At 45.7% G+C, this 23,821-nt stretch overlaps 1 protein-coding gene across 1 annotated transcript in view; it reads right to left on the bottom strand.

The window, feature by feature from the left end:
- crocc2 (ciliary rootlet coiled-coil, rootletin family member 2) overlaps positions 1-23,821 on the bottom strand; it is a 50,981-nt gene that overhangs the window by 3,358 nt on the left and 23,802 nt on the right. The window contains exons 16-32 of the mRNA XM_018738678.1: positions 22,949-23,095; positions 22,604-22,834; positions 20,755-20,948; positions 19,929-20,062; positions 19,455-19,615; positions 18,702-18,881; positions 11,213-11,347; positions 10,872-11,015; positions 8,485-8,723; positions 8,195-8,354; positions 7,849-8,016; positions 5,421-5,784; positions 4,298-4,467; positions 4,020-4,140; positions 3,739-3,902; positions 2,787-3,227; positions 478-627 (exon numbers count right to left, since the gene is read on the bottom strand). Of these exons, the coding sequence (XP_018594194.1) occupies positions 478-627; positions 2,787-3,227; positions 3,739-3,902; positions 4,020-4,140; positions 4,298-4,467; positions 5,421-5,784; positions 7,849-8,016; positions 8,195-8,354; positions 8,485-8,723; positions 10,872-11,015; positions 11,213-11,347; positions 18,702-18,881; positions 19,455-19,615; positions 19,929-20,062; positions 20,755-20,948; positions 22,604-22,834; positions 22,949-23,095 (3,303 nt within the window). The remainder of the gene's footprint in view (positions 1-477; positions 628-2,786; positions 3,228-3,738; positions 3,903-4,019; positions 4,141-4,297; positions 4,468-5,420; positions 5,785-7,848; positions 8,017-8,194; positions 8,355-8,484; positions 8,724-10,871; positions 11,016-11,212; positions 11,348-18,701; positions 18,882-19,454; positions 19,616-19,928; positions 20,063-20,754; positions 20,949-22,603; positions 22,835-22,948; positions 23,096-23,821) is intronic.

The following is a 23,821-nucleotide window of genomic DNA, read 5'->3' as shown; positions in this document are numbered from 1 at the left end:
TATTTCAGAAGTCTGAGGGGCGTACACCCTGGATGGGACACCAGTCCATCACAGGGTAGCCAGCCTCACACACATTCACACACTATAGGCAATTTAAAGTCGCCAATCCAACTGAACTGCATGTCTTTGGAAAGTGGGAGGAAACCAGCGCAGACACGAGATGAACATACAAACTCCACGCAGACTGAACAGGTATCAACCCTACGTTCTCTCACACCACCCAGGTGTTATGAGGTGGCAAGTGTTACTCGCTGCACCTCCGTGCTGCCCAGTACAGTATTCACTGCTATGAACAGGGATGCATACATTGTCTAAGCTGCATAAATCACTGTGACATCACATTTTCCAACACTTTTCCAGCACCAGACCTTCTCCTCATTCACTCGTCCAAAATTCTCCGTCTTTCCACTGTTATGTCACCACCGCTCACAGAATTCCCTTCACCACTTCCATTGATCTCTGTATCTCCAGCCTCACCTCCTGAAGTGCCTTTGTCTGAACCTCCAGCTCATGTCTCCTCTCTTCCATCTCCTCCAGGGACCTCTGCAGGTTGTGGACTTGTACCGCAAGTCCATAATTCTGATTCGTACACTTGGAGAGCGCCTCCTGTGTTGTTTCCAGGTGTTCCTAATGAAGAGAAAGCAGGCCTAAGCAAATTCCAGCTGATGTATGCATATTTCCCATCTTCTTCACATATTTACAGTTATTCATTTAGCTGAAGCATTTCTCCAAAGCAACTTGCAGTGATAAGATGCTCACAATGACTTACCCATGTGTACAGCAGGGTAATTTTTACTGAAGCATTTCAGGGTAAGTACCTTGCTGAAGTGCACTGCAGCAGGAGGTGGGGCAGCTCCTGCTGCATCACCTGGTGCCCCCCTATCTACTATCATTCAGAGATTTTGGGACTGGAGAAAGACTTCTCCTCCTCTAGAGGACTGAGGCTAGCTAAGAGAGATTTACGCTGTATGTGCGCTGTTTGTGTTTGCACAGTGTCTTCAAAAGGCTGCCCCAGACTAAGCCCTGAAAGCTCTCCCGAGGAGCTCTCGGAGATTTAATGAGCTCGCACCAGCATTTGACTGCACAGTTGCTGGGCTCCTTCAAGGAGACCGAGGCAGGAAAGGTAAATAGCTAAAAAAATCTCAGCTGAAAAAGCTGTATAGGTGCAACACAAATCATAAAAGCACTAATCGGGTACAATAGTACTCATTTACTTAGAAAGCTAAATTAATAGGATGGGAAAAATGTACAAACTGGTCAAAGGATTGATGTAATCCATTGAACATTCATTCTCTGAATCATTCATTTATTACATACAGTATATATATATATGTAACCGTCACAGCTAAACTTCTACGTATGTAAATTTATCATGTGGAATTCACAAGTATAATCTTAATCTCAATTTTTAACCATTTATAAATAAAAAACGAACATTCGTGAAGTATTAATGCTACATTATCATGAACTCATTGGAAGAGTTTGGACCTGGCATACAAATATCCTTCTTATATATGCTGTCTTGTAGAGATGCTGCCTTCTTTACCAAAATGTATTTGACTCCATTTTTTAAGTTCACTCTGCAATTTCGGTTAAAAATTTTATTCTACACAATGTTGTATTTGTCATGTCCACGCCCACAACTTAATCAACAGCACCTGACTCCAGTTCAGCACCTACCCTTTAAAAGACGCTCCGCAACTCTCAGACCTTTGCGGAATCTCGTCAGGGACAACTGCTCTTTCCCATGACACTTCGTTCACAAGCATCGCTAGCTCTTCATTCACGTCCTCTGGTTTTTCACTCTTCGCTTCGTTTCCCGACCACGTCCACAGATCCTCATTCCTGTCCTGTTTGCCGTTCGACCAACCCTTCGCTAAGTCCCCAGACCTCGTCCATGGATCCTCGCTCTGACCCTGACCGCCGATTGACCGACCCTTCGCCTGTCCTTGACACTGAGAACTTGCCTCATCCCTCATCTCCGGACGAACGACGCTGCGCTTGGGTCCAGCCGCCCCAGGCCCATATGTTTCACGTGACAGAACTGTGACTACGTTTAACTTTTTAAGGCAGAAGATTGCGTTGTGGTTAGAGCTATTGCCTTGAATGTCAAGGAGCTGAGTTAAAATCCTTTCTCCTGCTCTTAATCAAGGTGCTTACCCTGAATCAATGGAATAAAAATTACACAGCTGTATAAATGGGAAAATCACTGTAAACAGCTTAATATTGTAAGTCAGTTTGAAGAAGAGGATCAGCTATTTGAATTAATACTAGTAACAAATCTACAGTTTAATCTGTGATGTTTGATTTATCTTGATCGATTGGTTTGGTTGACGGGGGTGCGGTGGCGCAGTGGGTTGGACCACGGTCCTACTTTCTGGTGGGTCTGGGGTTCGAGTCCCGCTTGGGGTGCCTTGCGACGGACTGGCGTCCCGTCCTGGGTGTGTCCCCTCCCCCTCCGGCCTTACTCCCTGTGTTACCGGGTAGGCTCCGGTTCCCCGTGACCCCGTATGGGACAAGCGGTTCTGAAAATGTGTGTGGGTGTGGGTGTGGGTGTGTGTGTGTGTGTGTGTGTGGTTTGGTTGACATTTTCATTGTGACAGGAATTTGGAAGTGTTCATACTGCAACTGGTGACTAACAGATATATACTTGATCCTGGGCCTGAGGAAAATATTCATAAATGGTGTGACAGTGGCATTAATGAGAACCTTGGGGATTGCGATTAGAAAACCTTTAACACAATGTTTCTGGCAGGCCACCCTCATGGCCACCGAAGACCCTTCACCTGGAGCTTTCTGCCCTCCTGCTCACTGGCTGCCAGGCCCTTTTGCAGCTGAGCATTCTGCTCCTGCAGAGCCCCGACGCTGGCGCTAGCCTCATTCAGGGAGGCTGATAGGCTCTGGAGTTGGTCCTGCAGCTTGCTCTCCCTGCTCTCGGCACGGGCAAGTGCTGCTCCTTGCCTCTCAGCATCCGTTCGCAGGGTGCCACACCTCTCCTTGCTCTCCCCCAGCTCCCGCTGCAATGCTGCCAACTGCTCCTGCAGCGCACCCACGTCTGCTTCCTTCTCGGCTGCGACAGTCCGTATCCGCTGTAGCTCCCCGTCCAGGCTGTGCTGGTGCAGCTCCAGCTGGGAGGCCCTGCCCTTCGCTGCCTCCAGGGTCTCTTTCAGCCTCTCGCGCTCAGCATCCAGAATGCTCTCGGTGGCCTGTGCCTGCACCAGCTTCTCCTGCCAACACCAGCATCACGGCCTCTTTCACCAGTCAACTCACCATAGCGCTCAGGATTTAGTATCATCACCATGGCAATCAGTGTCAACAAACAATCCTTTGCAGGATTATTGAAGTGCTTAGCTGCTACAGATGACAATCCTCAAAGAGACTTACGAATAAGCTCTCAATAAGCAAAACACCTGTAAAACAAGGCATTATTGTGGTATGACTTCATAAAACTATGCCATTAATTCTTGTTACATGACAACTAGATTTTTCAGTATAAACAGTTTAACAAGCAATATTTTACCAAATAAATTTACATCATATTTAGCATGTTATTCATCAGTGAGCTGTATTCCTGGGTTAGCTCATTTCCTGGTTTGAGCTCTCTGACCACTGAGATGCATGCCGAGCAGCACTGCGAATGGCTTGGGGAAATGTGCTTGCCATATTTTGTTAACTGTCTGCACCTCCTGCACCCTTGTCTTTACCACTTTTGGGACCATCAGATCTAAGCTTGCTGACCTGCAGTGCCCTTGCATCAGCCTCAGCTGCCTGCAGACGGCATTTCAGCATGGCCACCTCCTCCTTTAGGTGCTGCCGCTCCTTGTCCGCTTGCCGCTGTGCCTCCTCCTGAGCAACGAGGTATGTCTGCAGCACCTTGAGACGATCAACTGCCTCCTTCTTGTCTGGGGTGTGAAAACAACAAAGTAACGGTTGTGAGTGTATGCCCTCTACAAAAAAAAATGTGGCGATGAACCAGGATCCACCCGTATTGCGGAATGAGGAACAGCGATGATACCCACCCTCCTCCACCTTGGTCAGGGCTTTCTGCAGCAGCTGCTGCTGGTTTTGGATCCTGTCCCTGCTACTCTGCACTTCTTCCAGTTGATGGGACAGATTCTGCACCTGCACTTGAGCTTCATTCTACACAACAGACCAGCAGCAACCCTTAGAGGTCTCATCCTTTGACACGGAAGAGCTGAAGGGTTTACGAGGTATTGAGTCTTATGTCCAGTATGTTTCCTATCACAACTGTTTGTGGCAAGGTGACCCTGTGCGTAAGGTCCTGCTTCACACTCACCCTGGCTTTCTGAGCATCCCGCAGTTCTTGTAGGAATTTGCGGAGTGCTTCCTGCACTCTCTCCAGCTCCGAGTCCCATGTTTCTGCTTGTGGAGTAGGTACTGAGTGCACCGGGGACCGGCCGGTACCTCGGCTAGGGGAGGTGGTGCTCCTCTCCAGACATTCACGTCCTGTGGCAACGAACAAAGGCCCCGTGAGGCATGGAGGGTCCATAGCGTTTGGAACACGAAAGATATATATACAAAAAAAGAACAATACAAAAGAAGTTTAAATCTGGTTATACAGCATATTATCCAGTTTTCTATAAAAAGTTTTTTTTAACATTTTTGGGCAGCGTATATAATAATATCTGTGTAATCTTAAGGCACTTAACACAGACTTCTTTTGTAAAACCAAACTTGCTTTTTCCTAGAATACCTTTCCTCTTTTTCTGAGGTGTTTAGGCTCGGCAATGTGGAAGGACAGAATATGACATTAACAGTCATAGTGTAACAGAAATGTTTTTTCTTTCCACAATTTAACATCCAGCAGTGTATTTAACTTGATATCCAATTATTTCGAGCTTGCTTGTCATTCTGTGTTAGCTACCAAAATGATAAATACTGTATAGACAGCTCTTCCACTTTCTTTCTGGTAGACTTTTGCTTGGATTTCCCCCCATTCTTCCAATTAAAATATGGTTTCCTAGCATACTTCAGGGTCTGTCTCTTTTCCGGTACTGGTTGGGTTTTTATCAGCAGCAGTCATATATGGTACTTGTCTCTACATTTACAAATGTAAATTTCTAGCTAATGAACAAATGAAAAGTATGACCACAACATAGCAAGGATATGAAGCAATGATAAATTATTAACTTTTTTGCAAATGTCACGTGTACAGTTTTCTGTTGCAGGGATTTATTTTTTTGAACAGGCAGATGGATGTATGACAGATAAAGGCATTGTCCACAAACTTGAAGGTTACAGGGTCCAGGCCAAAAAAGTTGCCCTATTTGAAGAACACCATCTGAACTGCTTCAGTACAAGATCAAACTGTATAAAAGGGAAAACTTGCATGTATGCATTTGTCCTGAAAGCACTGTATAGATAAGAAAATAATATTTCTAGAGAGAAACTTGGTGTACCCTTATTTGGAGAAGCTTCCCGTTTGGAGTTGGGGACCTGACAGCGGCCACTCCAACCAATTCCCAGGGTACAGCGTAGGATGGAGGACAAACAGGTCAGCCTCTTCTCCAGCTCCCTGCAGACAGAGTCTCCCTTGCCCAGCTGCTCTTCCAGGCCTTGGACTCGGCCTTCAGCTGAGCTGGCCCTCAGGCTGACCTCTCTCATCTGGAGCGCTGCATCCTGAAGAGACCCCTCAAGCCGCTCCACATCCTCCTTATGCCTTCTCTCAGACTCCCGAAGCTTTGCCTTTGAGACTTTCAGCTCTTCCTCACAATGGCGCTTAGCTTCTTGCAGCTCCATGATGCAGTTGTGCAGCCCCGTCACCTGCATAGACCAATAGACAGCAGGTGACTAAGGAGAAAGAATGTACTCCAACAGCGTAGAGGATCAAGAGAAGAAGCATTGTGAGGAATATCATAGTTGCCCTTGGATTCCAGCACTGCTATTTGCATTCCATGAGCGGTGAATAACGCAAAATACACAGCATAATAAGGGTAACAGCACAAAGGCATAATACACACACGCCGAATGTCTGGAACCGCTTGTCCCAAGCGGGAGTCGAGGCGAACCAGAGCCTGACCCGACAACACAGGGGACAGGCCTAGATGGGGAGAGGACTCACCCCTGAGAGGATGCCAGTCTGTCACAAAGCACCCCAAGCAGGACTCGAACCCCAGACCCACTAGAGAGCAGGCCCTGGGCAAACCCACTGCACTGCCATGCCCCTGTGCCTCCCACCATCATAGACTGGATTCTCAATTTATGAATGCTATTGGGACTGGATGTTTGCATCTAAATTAATATGAAACCCAAAAGCCACTTTTACCATGTTGCAATCATTAAAAACTGAACACCACATACATCCATTAACTTTTTAACAAGTTAGGTCCTGGATATATTTCAGATTATAAAGATACAATAAATAAAAATACTATACAACATTTCCATGTATTAGGGTCTTGGTGTCCGCTGTATTTTTGCAATAGGAGGTGAGACAGAAAACCTCCAATGCACTGCCAACACACTTCAGTGTAAGATTTAATTCTAATTTTTAAAAAAACTTTAAAACTAAATTAAAATCAAAACTTGTTCTAAATTATAGAAGATAAAAATTTATAATTTGCACAACATTCCATTCAATGCTGAAAAACATATCTGATGTTCATAAGCTACAAGCTACTTTGAACTTTATCTACACAATTAAGAAAAGCTTAAGACAGATATCCCTCAATGCATCCATGAATCAGCTTCTGTAAATGTCCTTGTTAAAGGTATAGATAATAGAAATACTTGTAAGAATCTTCATTTCAAAAGTTTTTATTCACTTTGGGCAACATTAAAATTTACCCTGTGACAGACTGGTGTCCTGTTTTGGGGTATACCCTCAATTTGTCTTGTGCCCTATGCTTCTCCTGTGACCCTGACTTGGGCAGGCAGTTACCAAGCACAAGTGAGGGTGTGAATTGCAACAAATTGAAAAAAAATAGTGAAAACAAAAATAGTCTCTCTACAAACCCCAATTCAGTGATTATGACCAATTTATTCCATAAACATATGCAATGTTCCTTGTCTTGTTACTGATCACCAAAAGTAGGAACACTAGACAGGAGCTGTAGACATGGAACACATGGAGTAAATGTGGTCCCACACCTCTACTTTCTTCCTATACTATCTTAGTGTGTTTTGCTGCTAACTAATGGGAGTGACCTGAAATGCAAGTTGTTTATGCACTGCAAAAAAGAAAAATTTTATTGAGAACAGAATGGAGAAGAAAATGCTATGTCTACCATTGTACAGAGAATCCTCTCAACTTTTAAAGCAGGAAGGAATATATTTTGGGAAGAACAATACAGCTGAGAGGACCTTCCTATCTCTTCTGTATTGACTGTATTATATTCCTTGGTTAAGAGTAAATGTTTAGTGTGTGGTAATGTCATGGTGTCCTCCGACAGCGGAAGCGTCGGACCCAATTGCGGAGCACAAGAAGGCTTCTCAGAGGGAAATCCGAAAGACATTCTCGAGTAAACAGGCAGTGGTCAATGAGGCGCAAACGTAGTCGCAACGGAGAATCCGAAAATCGTTGTCGACGATACAGGCAAGGAGTCGATGCAAACCAGGAAGACGTAGATACCTAGGAAAGGGGATCGGGCACTAAGGCGAGGACGAGGATGAGGATGAGGATGAGGACGGGGAATCGAGGAAGACAGGAGCTAAGGTAAGACACACAAGCGAGAGAGCTAAGGCTGAACTAAGTTCTGCATTTGCCTGGGCTCTGAGTTCCCCCTTTATACGATTGCCCTGTGAGCCGTCGCAGGTGTTCCTTTTTGTGATGAAGCGGAGGGCATGACAGGTAGCTTATCAGTGAGGTGGAGGGTGGCAGGCTCACACCTCTTTCAGTGCTGCCTCCCTGGCAGCCTCACTCTCCAGTGCCCTCTCCTTGAGGGCAAGAGCCTCCCGACGAGAAGCTTCCTCCTGGAGCTCTTCCCGAGACAGGCGCGACTGCAGGTCTTGCAACTCTTGGCTGCGCTGCCCAACCTCTTCCTGTAATGTCTTCACCTAACCATGGAACGATATAGACTGAAAGGCATGAAACTGCAACTACAATGTACCAAGTTGTCAATGAGATCATCCAGTAATATACTGGATTGCAGATTATTTTTTTTGCATTTACAACATGTTAGCACCCGAAACTTAACGACCAACTTAACGATCTAAACATGGATAGGTGATGAACCTGTCTGCGCAGCTCCTGCATGTCTCTGCGCGCCTGTAGCCGAGACCTCTCCAGAATTTGCAGACTACTTCGGAGCTCTGCTGCCTCCTGCTGGAGGGAGGACTTGCGATCCTCAAGTACCAATAGTTGCTTCTCCTTCTCCTCCAGAGCTTGTCTCAGACTGTGGAGAAAAAGAGAGATATTTTTCAATTTTATCAAGGCCTGAAAACTTTTTTTTTAACATGCAACCATCCGTTCGAGAATAAAAGCTGCTTATTGAGTTGAGAGTCATTTTTAGAACTCCATTGTACCTGATACGATCACTCTCAGCTTTCTTGATTAAGCTTCTTAGCTCCTGGTTGGAGTTCAGTAAGGCCTCCTTATCTTGAATCTCATCACCCAGTGCCCGTCTCAAATCCAGCACCTCGTTCTGTTGGGCATCCTTCTCTTGGACACACTTCCGCAGCTCACGGTGTGCCTCCTGAAGCTCCTGCTGGCCTGCCTTCCGCCCCTCCTCCTCCACCTGGAGCTTCTTCTGCAACGCCTCTGCCTGTGGGAAAGAAGAACAGAGGGTTAGGATTCTCCACAATGGAGCTGTTGGAGCTTCAAACACATGGGTGAAGCATCCAAGAACATGTCGCTCCCAATCTCCATCAGGATGCTCATGGGGAACAACAGAGCCACCTTGTATAAAAATACATTCAGAGTTCAACATATCAGACAAGACATCAGAAACACTGTGAATGCTGTGCTCAGATTTAATTCCTTTATTGCATTGGTGCACACTAAAAACCCACTTATTCTTGAACACAAATATACTGTATGACCTACATTCTGTTTGCTTGGCAAAGTGAAATGGGAAATGGGAATTTCTATAATGGCGCAAAGCTGTGCAGGTGAAGCCAGAGTGCAGAGGAAAACTTAAATAATGATGGGGAAAAGTGGACATGACGGGTAGTGGGCAGGGAACATGGCCAGAGGCTGTTTCCACATGATGTGAAGAGCCTTTGGCAAATGGGAGGGATAAACACCACCACAACCTACTGAAGCCTATCTAGTGCGAAGGCCACACAAGATGTTTTCGTCTCATAAATTCTAATGTGAGAAAAACAATCCAGCGCCGTTCCAGCCATCCTGCCTTTTTTATAACCAGAGGCAGACGAAAGGGAATAAGTACGAGGCATTCTGCTGCATGGATCAGACCTCCCCCAAGGCTTACCCCAGAGGAGTCAGCCTCTCATAGCTGTGCGGGAGCAAATAAACACTTCATGACCTGCTTGTTTTCCTAAGGGGTTAACAAGAACTTTGCTTGTCAAGAGAAGTCATCTCTCCTGGTGTACTTTCACTCTGTAGATCCCTCCCTCCTGGTTCATGTCAGATGAACTGAATTTATTCATTGTTAATTATTCATTTATAAACTGGCAATTGATCAAAATAATTAAGTTAAAACTGGTTGGATACCCCAGGGTAGCTGTAGGATCAGATAGTTTAGCTATCAGACAACAACCAGGGAAGTCTGAACAGGCACTAAAACTAATCACTATTGACCAAAGGTGTTCCTGTCATGACAGTGGAATTTATACCACTATAACAGACACTAAAAAAACATAAAACACTACATTCATTCTGCAGTGACAAGGACTGCAGTTAGATTATTAAGCAACCAGCATTCTCCCGGGGTTCAGTAGGATGCACAGGCCAAATGTACTCTGCTTAAACATCTGCAGTGATAAATCCAAAGTGTTGATATGAATGGAAAAATCCTACTTGTCATTAAATTCACACTAGTAGCAGGGGCAAGAAAAATACTACAACAGGGTAAAATGCTGTTAAAGTCCAAGATGAGCCTTCCAGTCCTGAAGGCTGCTGCAAAAATGTTAACGTGACCCTTGTTTTCTCAGGGGAACGAAGGCTGAGAGGAGAGAAGCTGACTCTTCAGGAGGAAATTGGACTTTCTCCTTCGCTGTGCCTCACCTCCCCTTGTACTCTGGGCAGCTGGTGGCATCCTGACTGTGTTAAAAAGCATGGACCTGGCCAATATCAACACAGCATCATGCTAAATTGCTCTCCCCTGCACTGGTACTAATTGGTACAAACTCAACTCCAACTGCCCCTGCAGTGTGGCCAGGGTAGGCGGACTATGCCAACCAAAACAACCCGTCAGTTTGCATTACTCGCCTCCGCGCCTCCAGGCGCCCCCAAATCCATCCATCTTATGACAACACAGCCCATCCTCCAACCCCAGGACCCACACAAACAACCTTTGGGCCCTGCGGGGTGTGGGGACAAAGTGGATGATAGGCAGGAGAAAGACTGCTCTGCATGAAGCCCCCCAGAGCCTCACCTTCTTTGAAGGCCAGTGAGGAGTAGGGTATCAATTACCATTAAGGTTGCTTTACCTCCAAGCTTTTGCTGTCCTCAGGCAATCCGTGAGAAAAGGGAGAATATGATATCCTGATATCCAGATAACCCCAGCCTCCCGAAACAGCCAGGGTGGTCTTTTTGACAGGTCTTGCTATTTGCCACTATATCAGATCCACATGCAGACTCATGTACATTAATAATCTACGGTTCAGTTTTTGGATAGGAAAATGAGCTGGAATGGGACGTGTGGAGGTGTGCTCAGGATTGGTGCATTATCCACAGAGAATGAACATCTCCAGTAGGTGGGCTGTGTCAGGCTCAGGCTGACACTCACCTTCTGCAATGCAGACTCCCTGCTGTGAGCCTCTTCCTTGATCTGCACCCTTAGCCTCTGCATTGCTTCCTCCTGGGAGCTCTGCAACTCCTCAAGATGCAGGTGCAAGTCCTGCACCTCTGAGTTCAAGTCTGAGATGGTTTTCTAAGAAAGAGGTTATTGCATTTTGTCAACCAAATATTTCAGATTTGTTCACATAGATATGACACTATGTCACTAATAAGGGACATCTATTTTTTTTTCTTTTTTTATGGTAGGCAGGAGGAGGACAAAGGACCTAGAATGACGGTGAGTCCACAGTGAGGGACTTCTGTAAGCAACAACAAGGACTCGCATCTCACCTTGTCTTGTTCTTGTTGGCTCAGTGTGTTTCTTTGCAACCTTTCCATCTCCATGCCTGCAGCAGCCAACTCCTGTTGAAGGGTTGTAAGCTTCTCACTTAGGGCAGTTTTCTCTACCTCCTTCAGGGAGAGGGCCTGGGAGGGTAAGAGTCAGAACTCTGACACGTGCTCACTGAAGAGAAAATAGTCCAGACATATATAATTGTGTGACAAAGTATTTATTCCATTCCAGTTTTCTCTATTTTTGCTGTTTTTATGTATATTAAATTTGATGTTATCTTTCTGTAATTTATAGTTGTATATGAATGAAGCTGAACAGAAAAAAATATGACACTATTATTTTTCCAATATCATTTCATTGGTCTGGAAGACAATGAAATGTGCATAGGTTTGAAAAAGTACTTGCTCCTTAAGTTTAATTACCAAAACAAGGGAGTAATTAGAATCAGCTGTTTGAATACAATGAGGCCAAATCTGGGCTTCCTCATCCCGACATAATTTTCAACTGCTTAATCCTTCAAGACCAAAAATCAAGTTGGCAAAACAGAGATTCACATTATGCCATGTTCAAAGGAAATTCCTGAAGACCCTTGGACCAATGTTGCTGAAGCCTATCCATTTGGGCAAGGTTACAAAGCCATTTCTAAGGGTCTGAATCGCAATCAAATTAAGGCCAGAATCATTCCTGTCAAATGGAAAAAGTCTAGAACAGTGGATAATTTACCTAGGACTGACCATCCTGCCAAAATCTCTCCACCAGTAAGGCGTAAAATCATTTAGGAGGTCTGAATGAATACTACAACATCATCCAGGGAATTTAAGGCCTCTCATCTCAGCTGAAGTCAGTGTTCTTGACTCCACAATAAAAAAACACTATATAAAATGGGATATACATGACAGCGGCAAGGTGGAAAACAGTGCTCATTAAAAAGAATGTGAATGTATGTCAGCAGTGCGACAAAAAAACACTTATATGCCTCTAAAGACTTGTGGGAAAATGTTCTATGGACTGATTAATCAAAACTAGAGCTTTTTGGACACCATGGGCCATGTTACACCTGGGAAAACCATTTCAGAGTAAAAATCTTCTAACAATAGCCAAGCATGGTGGTGGCAGTGTGGTTGTCTGGGGATTTTTTGCTGCACAGGACCTGGGTACCTTGCTATCACTGAAGGAACAACAAGTTCGTCTTGGTGGTGCAACCAGTTCTTGTCAGTAAAGGGGCAATTCATTTTTTCCACTCGTATGATTGCAGATAGGGAGTGTGGTGGCATGGTGGGTTCAGCTGGTGCCCGTTGTGTGGTGGGTCTGGGGTTTGAGCCCTGCTTGGGGTGCCTTGCGGACTGGTGTGTCCCCTGCACCCTGTGTTGCCGGGTAAGGCTTCAGGTTGCCACAACCCTGCTCGGGACAAGTGGTTGTTGACAATGGATAGATGGAAAATTGCACATATTGTCTTCCACACCAAGAAAGTCAAATAATACAATACTGGTCTCACTTTTTTACTTTCTGAGACACCATTCATATATTACTAGAACTGACAACAAGATCTGATCCAATTTAACATCAAAAAGCTGTGAAGACAAAAATTTTACTTGTAATTTTATTTTGTGCATTATATTTTGCGTTGGAGGTGTGTCCCTGCTGTTCGTAGTGTTTTGGGTAAGTGTAGTTGTTTTGCTACTGCTTTTTGCTGTTGTGCATTCGTGTCGTGTAACTGTGCGGGTTGATTGGTACAATTGTTATGTGTTCGGGGGGTGCGGTGGCGCAGTGGGTTGGACCGGATCCTGCTCTCCAGTGGGTCTGGGGTTTGAGTCCCTCTTGGGGTGCCTTGCGATGGACTGGCGTCCCGTCCTGGGTGTGTCCTCTCCCCCTCCAGCCTTACACCCTGAGTTGCCGGGTTAGGCTCTGGTTCCCCGCAACCCCGTATGGGACAAGCGGTTCAGAAAATGTGTGTGTTATGTGTTTGTGTAGTGCTGTGTGGCACTGTAATTATTTTGTTTGTTAAGTAGTATTTAGTGGTTTGTTAGGACGACCGTTCTCCGGATCATTTCTGTGTCCCGTAGCAGGAGTGGGCGTGACTCCGTGGTTCAAGTAATCGTGTCTGGTTGGTTGTTTGTTTTGGCCGTCATTGTTGATGTAGTTTCGGTTTCGATTAGGAAGTCAGCTGATAGGCAGTAGCCTGGTTTAAATAGCAGCTGGTGACCCGTAGTGGCAGCAGTTGCAGCAACCTCTTGGTTCGAAGACTCGGGGTGCAAAGACAAGGGAGTCTACCTGCGGGAGTCATTCCATCGAGAGAGGCCACTAGTACAGTTGTCCTCAAGGGATCATGCGTCCAACATGTCGGCCATCAAAGTCTTCTACGGTAGGCGAGCTGTGCAATTTCGCCACCGCCGGAGATCTGGGCGCTCTCGCTGCTACAACAACCTGGTTTATCCTCACCTGTCAAACCTTCCATTTTGCTTTACTTTCTCCATGGGACTCTGGAACTGCCAGTCCACTGTGAGAAAAGTTGACTTCATACCAGCCTATGCCTCCCATCTCTCACTGGACCTCCTGGCCCTAACTGAAACCTGGATCACCCCAGACAACTCAGCCACACCTGCAGCACTCTCTACTAACTACTCCTTCTCTCACACCTCTCGTTCCTCTGGCAGAGGTGGAGGCACAGGCCTGCTCATCTCTCCCCGGTGGGAATACTCTATTCTTCCTCTTCACTTGCATGATCTGTCCTCCTTTGAATGGCATGCTGTCTCTATCACTGCCCCAATCACTCTTGTTGTGGTTGTCCTTTATCGCTCTCCTGGCTCTCTTGGCCACTTCTTGGATGACCTTGACATCTTGTTGAGCTCTTTGCTAGTGAACAACTCTCTGCTGATTCTTCTGGGTGACTTCAACCTGCATGTCAATGACATTCATGGAAGCAGCCTTCTGTTGCTCCTACAGTCCTTTGATCTCTGCCTGTCCCAGTCCCCTGCTACTCACAAAGCGAGCAACTCTCTTGACCTTGTATTTTCCCACAACTGTGGCTGTCCCGTCCTCTCTGTCACTCCGCTGCATGTCTCTGACCACTTCTTCATTTCCTTTCAACCCTCCCTCACCACTAACTCCTTGTCTCTTCCTACAGCAGTTGTCACTTTTCGACACAACTTAAAATCTTTCTCGCCTTCCTGCTTTGCCGCTGCTACTCTGGCCGCTCTCCCTTCTGCTCCACAATTCTCAGATATATCAATAGATGATGCCACTAACACTTTTCCTCTCTGCCCTGTCATCCACCCTTGACTCTCTCCGCCCTCTGTCTTCCAGACCAGCACGCCCCATTGCTACCCCATGGCTGTCTGATACGTTACGTGCTAACAGGACCAAACTGCGGGCGGCAGAGCGAAGATGGTGTAAATCCAAAACTCCATCAGACCTGGATGCTTACCAGTCACTCTTAGCTGCTTTTCAGTCTGCTGTCTCTTCAGCTAAAACCTCCTTCTTCCACAACAAAATACAGTCTGCATCCAAAAAAACCACACAGACTCTTTGCCACCTTCTCATCTCTTCTGTGTCCCCCGCCACCTCCTCCTCCCTCTTCTTTCACTGCTGAAGACTTTGCTTTGTTCTTCAAAGCGATCACTGATAAATTCTCACCATCAACCTGCCCAGTTCATGCCGGACCTCCCTGCGAAGCTATCCTCTGCAACTTCAAGCCGCTCTCCGAATCTGAGGTCGCCAACCTCCTGATATTGCGCAGAGCCACCACCTGCTCGCTTGGTCCGATCCCATCATCACTCCTTCAGAACATTTCCCCGCAACTCTCCTTCTTCATCTCTACAATCATCAACTCCTCACTCTCCTCTGGCTGTTTCCCAGTTGCCTTCAAAACTGCTCTAATTTCACCTCTGTTAAAAAAATCCTCCCTGGACCCCAATTTGGTTGAAAATTACAGACCGGTCTCCCTCCTCTCCTTCCTGTCTAAAACCCTAGAGTGGGCGGCCTGTGACCCACTGTCTGATTTCCTCACCCGGAACCATCTCCTTGATGGCTATCAGTCTGGTTTCAAAGTTGGCCACTCCACTGAGACTGCCCTTCTGGCAGTATCTGACGCTCTCCAAGCTGCTAGAGGTGCCTCCCTCTCCTCAATCTGTCTGCAGCGTTTGACACTTTCAATCACCGGAGTCTACTCTCCTCTCTTAACCAGCTTGGGATCAAAGGTGCAGCTCTAAGATGGTTTGAATCCTACCTCTCTGACAGATCCTATCAAGTGGTCTGGCGGAGCTCTTGTTCTTCTCCTCTGCCTCTCTCAACCGGTGTTCTGCAGGGCTCAGTATTGGGTCCTCTTCTTTTCTCCATCTACACCTCCTCCCTCGGTCCGGTCATAGCCTCCCATGGATTCAAATACCACTGCTATGCTGATGATACCCAGCTCTTCCTCTCCTTTCCACCTGGTGTGTCAGACATTTCCGCACGCATTACTGCCTGCCTGTCGGACATCTTTTCATGGATGTATGATCAGCACCTCCAACTCAATCTCTCCAAAACAGAGATTCTTTATCTCCCAGCTGGCCTGTCCTCTTGTCACGACCTGTCGATCAAACTGGACAACGCACTCATTTCGCCTAGCTCCTTCGCTAAGAGTCTGGGAGTAACGATTGATGCAAGTCTGTCATTCTCTCAACATATCGAAGCCACAATCCGGTCCTGCAGATACATCCTGCATAATATTCATAGGATCCGTCCCCACCTCGCTACTGACTCCACCCAACTACTTGTCCAGGCCATGGAGACTTCCCGTCTGGACCACTGCAACTCTGTCCTGTGTGGCCTTCCTGCTACTGCCATCAAACCTCTGCAGCTTCTACATAATGCTGCTGCATGAGTTGTGTTTGATTTGCCAAAGCTCTCCCATGTATCTCCTCTACTCATTTCTATGCACTGGCTTCCTATAGCTGCCCGAAACAAATTCAAAACCCTGGTTACTATGTACAAATGCATCAATAGAACTGCTCCTAGCTATTTAGAAGACTTAATCAACCACTACACCCCAGCCAGGCTCCTTCGCTCGTTTACTTCTGCTCGCTTAGTGGTCCCGCGCACAAAAGGTAAAGCTCGGAGGTTCTCAGTTCTGGGTCCGTTGTGGTGGAATGACCTTCCCCTGTCACCCAGAACTGCAGAAACTCTGTCTACCTTCAAGAAGAGCCTGAAAACTCACCTTTTCCAGATCCACTTCGCCCAAGATCTCTCCAGCTCATTTACGGTGTAACTGTTCATGCATAGTAATTCCATAAGCATCCCCAGATACAACCTTTATTCAGCCACTACTCTGGCATTGTATTTGCTTGTTGTGTATCTTATAATATTTAAAAAAAGAAAAAATATTGGTGGGAGCGTATCAGGATTTGTCTATCCTGTGTTTTATGCACCTACTAGCTCGATGAACCTTGATGCAGCAAGTGGTAGGTAATGAATTAGGTTTGCTTGAGACTTTCATGTCTGTAGCTATGTCTCCTTCTCTCAATGTAATGCATAAATTGTACTTTTGTTGAGATGTACATCGCATTGGACAAAAGTGTCTGCTAAATGAATAAATGTAAAAGTAAATAAATATAAATTTTTCACAGCACCATACAGCAGTTAGGGTTGGGCAGTGGGTTGTGTTGCTGCCTCACAGTACCCTGGATATTTTGGCACAGATTTGAATCCAGCTTAGTCTGAGTGGAGTTTAAATGTTCTGCCTATGTCTATGTCTGTGGGGGGTTGCTCTGGTTTTCTCCCACAGTCCAAAGACATGCATTCCGTGTTAATTAGTCACTTGGTACAGCTGGTAGTGCAGTGGTTAGAGTTGCTGCCTTTGGACTAACAGGTTCAAATCTCACCTCTGTCTGTAGTACCCTTGACCAAGATACTTACCCTAAATTGCTCCATTAAAATTTACCCAGCTGTACAAATGGGTAAGCAGTTGTAGGTGAATTAACATTATACATTGCTTTGGAGGAAAGTGTCAGCTAAATGATTGATTGTAAACTTGAAATTGCCTTGAGCGTGTGAGTGCATGTCTGGCTATTCTGCAGTAAACTAGTGACCTGTCCAGGGTGCACCCTTCCCAGGCTTGTGCCCCATACTTCCAGGATAGACTTTGAACAGCCCTGACTTGGATAAGCAGTTATTGGCAATAAGGATGTGTATAGCAGTTTCATAATCTGTATAGATTCTATTTACATTCATCCATTTAGCTTATGCTTTTCTCAAAAGTGACTCACAGTGTTGATCTATTTACAATTATACAGCTGGGTAATTTTTTTTACTGGAGCAATTCAGGGTAAGTACCTTGCTCAAGGGCACTACAGCTGAAGGTGGGATTCACACCTGCAACCTTTGGGTCCAAATACAGAAGCTCAAACATTATACTATTAGCTGTCCCCATTTACACACATAGTATTAGTGTACACTGATCAGCCACAACATTAAAATCACCTGCCTAATATTGTGTAGGTTCCCTTCATGCTGCCAAAACAGCTCTGACCTGCTGAGGTATGGACTCCACAAAACCTCTGAAGGTGTCCTGTAGTATCTGGCACCAAGATGTTCGCAGCAGGTCCATTAAGTCCTGTAAGTTGCGAGGTGGGGCCTCCATGGATCGGACTTATTTTTTCCAGCACATCCCACAGAACACTGGCCAGAGCATCATACTGTGTCTGCCAGTTTGTCTTCTTCCCATAGTGCATCCTGCTGCGATCTCTTTCCCAGGTAAATGACACACGCGCAGCCGGTCACCCACATGATCTAAAAGAAAACCTGATTCATCAGACCAGGCCACCTTCTTCCATTACTCCATGGTCCAGTTCTGATGCTCACATGCCCATTGTAGATGTTTTCGGTGGTGGACAGGGGTCAGCATGGGCACTGTGACCGGTCCGTGGCTACGCAGTCCCGCGATGCACTGTGTGTTCTGACACCTTTCTATCATTGCCAGAATTAAGGTTTTCATAAATTTGTGCTACAGTAGCTCTTCTATGAGATTAGATCAGACGAACTAGCCTTCACTCGCCAGGCACATCAAGGAACCTTGGGCACCCATGACCCTGTCGCTGGTTCACCGGTTGTCCTTCTTTGGACCACTTTCGGTAAGTACTAACCACTGCATACTGGGAAGACCCCACAAGACCTGCCGTTTTGAAGACGCTCTGACCCAGTCATCTAGCCATCTCAATTTGGCCCTTGTCAAAGTCGCTCAGATCCTTACACTTGTCCATTTTTTCCTTCTTCCAACACATCAAATTCAAGAACTGACTGTTCACTTGCTGCCTAATATATCTCACCCCTCGACAGGTGCCATCGTGGTGAGATAATCAATGTTATTCACTTCACCTGTCAGTGGTTTTAATGTTGTGGCTGATCGGTGTATGCGATACATGTATTTGTATTTTAAAACATTGTTCACTCTGCAATGAGTATGGGTCATGGTGCCCTTGAGTTTCCTATCATGAAGCTCAACAAAGAACAGACCTGCTGTTTGTGGTACTCGGCTTGTCGTAGGCTCTCTTTGAGCTCCTTCTGCAACCTGACCAGCTCCTGCTGCAGCTGCTCCCGTTCAGCCTGGCTCTGCACACGCAGCTCCTTACACTCCTGCCGCAGCTGGCGCTCAACCTCCTTCGACTGCGCAATAAGCTCTGTGCGCAGCTGCTCCTGAAGAGCACAGGGGAGCGTTAGCTACAGCCACATGTTAGCATTGGCTTTCTTCTCCTTGTGGAATAGCCACTTTCTGTCTACTGTGGAGCTACTTTCCACATACAGTGGAACAGTCACTTTCTACCTACTGTGGAAGTGCCACCCCCCCCACCATAGAAAAGTCACTTTCAAGCTCCCCTGTGGAATAACCTCGTTCCACCCCATGTAGAAGAACCACATTTCCACCCCTTGTGGAATAACCCAACAAGGCACTATTTCAACCCCTCAGTAGATGTTTTCCCTCTCCAAAAATTTTTCCAAACTTGAGTGAAATTTTTACATAAATCATGGAAATTTGTCCTGCACACAATTTCATAGCAAGTGTGTAGGAGTGAAAGTGAAAAACAAATAGTTTCCTTGGTAAATTCAACTTCAGTGACAAGAAAGCACTGTTAGCAGCCTAGCATAAAATGTATATAAACACTGACAAATGACGACCACGAGAAATCCAAACACAGCTTCCCCATAATGCTTCATTTGCGAGAGGCGAGGGACTGTGGGTACAGGGCTAATCTGTCACTCCAGCTGTACCTTCTCAGCATCCAGCTGCTGTCGGTGGCTACGTTCACTGTTGCTCAGGGCCAGCTGGGCGTCTTCCTCTGCCTGGGCCATCCTGCCCTCCAGCATCTTTCGCTCCTGCTCACATCGTATGGCCTGCAGTTCCAGTTCTCCTTGTAACCGCGCAATCTCACCTGAGCTCACACACACAGACATTTGCACAACAAATTCTTTAATTTCTTTTATAAAAACGATCAGAGAAACCAGTGTATGGTATTGCTTTTTGAAGCAATCCAGAAAGCTCTCTTATTTACCCCTGACTCTGTGTCCTGCCTGATTATCATTGGACTGATTCCTCCACATTAATTTTGGCCCGAGCCGGACAGTGGACGGTAATCAGCTCCGCAGAGAGCTGCTTGACCCCTCGGAACAGCAGCTGCAGAGCTTAGCGCTGAAATATGGTCCCCGGGTGGGCTGATGCAGGGGCCGGGCTGCTGGGATACTCACGTGTCAGGGCTTCCTTAGCCTGCAGCAGGCCCTGTTTCTCGGCGTCGAGCTGCACGCCTTCCTTCTCCAGGACCGACGTCAGCTCCTGGGCCTCGAACACAGCACTTTCTAGAGCCTCCTTCTCAGCCCTGGTGCTCAGAGGGAGAAAGCGCAGGGGTGCGAATTATTACGTATATTAGACCTGGAGTGGGTGCTGAGGCTCGTATGACATCTTATGACTTTAACAGTCTCAACTAACCCTAACCCTCAACTGAAGTAAAAATAATGTCATAACTGAAATAGTTGATTCAGTACAAATATTAGTAAGAATTCACTTTTCCCCAAAGCGACTGACACTGTTAAGCTACTGACAGTGATTTACCAATTCCTATGGCAAGCTAATTTTTTAGTGGAGCAATTCAGGGTAAGGACCTTGATCAAGGGTATTACCATGGAAGCAGGGATATAAGACTTGCCATTAATGCTACACAGCACCTCCAACAGTGTGCAGTGAATCCACTTGCTTTCCAGAGTGAGACATAGGTAGCAATCCTATGACCTTTATTTCTTTACATCATAAACGCCTGTGAGCCATTTTATTAAAATATTTTCATCCAGGGAGAACCCTACTTGCACCCTATATTTTCTGCATAGTCTTTGGACCTCTGCAATGGTTACTGATAATTCGTACTTGGATGAACCGAACCCAAGAGACAGGGATGAGAAAATGACACTAAGAGTAGTCAAGAGAGTGAGACGAATGGTTAAAAACACCAAAGGCAAAAAGAAGTAATTATAGCTGTACGACTGGAATCACACAGAGTACTTAGAAACCCAGCATGTGTACCGGAGAGCAGTGAGCTCCTGGGCCAGCCCCAGGGCATTGCGCTCAGCCACACTCAGCTGGACCTCCAGGCAGGCCTTGTCTTTGGCCAACGCTTCTCTCTCCTGGACCGCTCTGTTCAATGCTGCAGCCTGGCACTCCATCTCTTGCCGGCTCAGTGCCAACTGCTCCGACAGGGCACGTCTCTGTCTGCTGGCCTGAGCACGCATGCAATACCATTTAACATGCAACCATAGACACATGCAATGCAGTAAAATGTAGACATACATATGCTCAGTTCAGTAACACATGCGATCACACACACACCATGGGGTATGGTTTTTAACTGTAATGCACAACTGATACTTGTTACATTGGTTTATTATGTTTTATAAAACTATGCTTTAACTGTCAGATGAGTTTAAAACACACATGACATTTAAAGAAATGTATTTAATAAAGGGTTTTAAAACCTTAAGTGGGCATTGATGGAGCGTTTATAAGTTTTTCTGGACAGCTTATTCACTGATTTACCCACACTGAGAGCAAAGACAGAATATACAGTATTTACTGTGTACAGACACATACATAAAGACATAACAGAGATCTGGTAGCACAGGGGTTTAGAACATGGACTTGTAACTAAACATGTAACTATGAAGCTGTATCTTCAAGTCTCAGGGCTTTGCTGTAGAACTCTTGAAGATTAAACTTATCCCGAATTGTTCCAGTGAAAATATTTAGCTGTATGCATAGTATATACAGGCAAAACTGTATATGGTTAAAAAGAAAATATTGCTTGAATGTCCTGGTCGTTCTCCACTTAGGATGTGGTTCCATCCTGATGACATCATTGTAAACTGAGTTAATTGTGAGTCTCGAGTTCCTTTATACTGTGTTATACAAGTCATAAGGATATATAACCAATTATACATGGACCAACATAGATGACAGCTATGTTGCATAACAGAGCTTTGTTATTTTTCTTCACTCATTTCGCACATTATTCATGTTAACATAATACCAATATTGAATAATAATAGGAATATACTACAGTATATTTCTTGCTGCACTATTATTTCATATATTTATATATACTGTATTATTTTTATTACTTTCATTTTAGATGTTTTCTTTTGCTTCTTCTTTGATGCACCACCAGAACACTCACATTTTGAGATTTGAGTCCAACACTCACACAACAATAAAGTACACACACATCATCTGAAACCGCTTGTCCCATGCAGGGTCACGGGGAGCTGGAGCTTAACCCAGCAACACAAGGCGCAAGGCTGGAGGGGGAGGGGACACAACCAGGACAGGACGCCAGTCCATCGCAGGGGATCCCAAGCAGGACTCAAACCCCAGACCCACCGGAGACCAGGACCCGGTCAAACCCACTGCACCACCACGCCCCCTGACAATAAAGTATCTTATCTTTTTTCATTTGCTAGCCACTGTAAAAAACTTAACTTGCATGGAATCATAAAAAACATTCTCTAAATAAAATAACTTTTTTGTAAAGAACTAACCCGCTGATAGACACTGAGTCAACAGCAGATATGGATACCTGGTGGCAGCGCTGCCAGTTGGTGTTACTGTATAACATACAGAGTGGTTCCTAAAAGGCTAAGATGAAACGTTGTCACTCAAAAGCAATATAATAAGATAGATGGGATGACCTGTGTAGGTCAGGGTTGTTGAAGTATTCATGGACTTTCAGGAAATGCTCAGGTGACATCCAGACACAAATACTGAATCGGTGAGGGAATCATCGCTGTTGCACCAGTCTTTTACTAAGTGTCAAAACTTCATGAAGTGTAACTCGAAGTGTCAGACTTGTAGCGTGTCCCATCTAGGGTCGGTTTCTGACCTGTGCATGCTGCTCCACTGCTTGGGCCTTCTCCTTCTTCAAGAGCCTCAGTTCTTCCTCTTGGCTCTGCTGGGTCTCTACCAGGTGATTCTGGGAGGACTCCAGAGTCCGTTTCTCTGCAGAAATATCCAGCAACTCCTGCTCCAACCGGCTGACCTTCTCTCTGGCTGCTGTCCGCGCCAGCTCCACCTCCCTTTTACGTTCCACTAACTCTGCCTTCTCACGCTCCACCTGATCAGTCACACACACAAGCCACAAAAGGCAAAAGATATAGAACTCATATAAGAAATATTTCTGCTGAAGTACTGCAACACAAGGAAATTTAAAACCAGGTGAACACTAGACCTGCAGCAGCATGCGGTTCAGTTCCACTTTATCCTTGGCTAACCCTTCAGTGAGGGCTCCCATTTTGGCCAGTGAATCCCGGAGCCTTGCCTCCTCGCTTTGCATCTTTGTGACAGCAAGTACCTGCTCTGCATTTTGTTGCTCAATCTGCAAGAGTGAGTAGATAAACATTGAACATGTTCCATCCCACCTGTAGTGGGCAGTATACATGTGTAAGGCACATTTAGACCCACCTACAGATGCTTATGGACAAACTGTAGGTATCTTTCTTCCCATCTTTAAGGATCACGAATACACATGTGACATTACATGTAAAATGAATTTGTCAAGAAATACGAGTAAACTGGTAAACTATTATTATTATTATTATTATTATTATTGCCTGAACAACCTCCTTCATGTTTATCAGTCAGGCTTCAAAGTCAACCATTACACTGATATTGCCCTCCATGCAGTGTCAAATGCACTCCCCAGTCAGCTAGACTGGCCTCCCTTTCCTCTGTTCTCATTCTCCTTGACCTGTTTGACGCAGATTCTACGTCTACTTTCTTGCACAGCTTAGCCTCAAAGGAGCGACACTAAAATGGCTTGTGCCTTACCTATCAGGTAGATCTTACCAGGTGCTCTGCCGTGGCTCTTTGTCTTCTCCTCCCCTCTCTGAACTGGTGGCTCAGTGCAGGCCCCCTACTCTTCTCCATCTACACTTCTTTCCTTGGCTCTGTCATTGCTCCTTATCAGTTCTCTGATCAATGCTATGCTGCTGATAGCCCTGCAGCTACAGATGTATCCTCACATATTGCTGTCTGTCTCTTGAACATCTTGGTTTTGATGACTCATCACCATCTTCAACTTAACCTCTCTAAAACTGAGATC

This window comes from Scleropages formosus, chromosome 3 (assembly GCF_900964775.1).
Source record: "Scleropages formosus chromosome 3, fSclFor1.1, whole genome shotgun sequence".
Classification (NCBI taxonomy): domain Eukaryota; kingdom Metazoa; phylum Chordata; class Actinopteri; order Osteoglossiformes; family Osteoglossidae; genus Scleropages; species Scleropages formosus.
The sequence above is the reverse complement of the archived record's forward strand: the minus strand, read 5'-3'. Positions and strand labels throughout refer to the sequence as shown.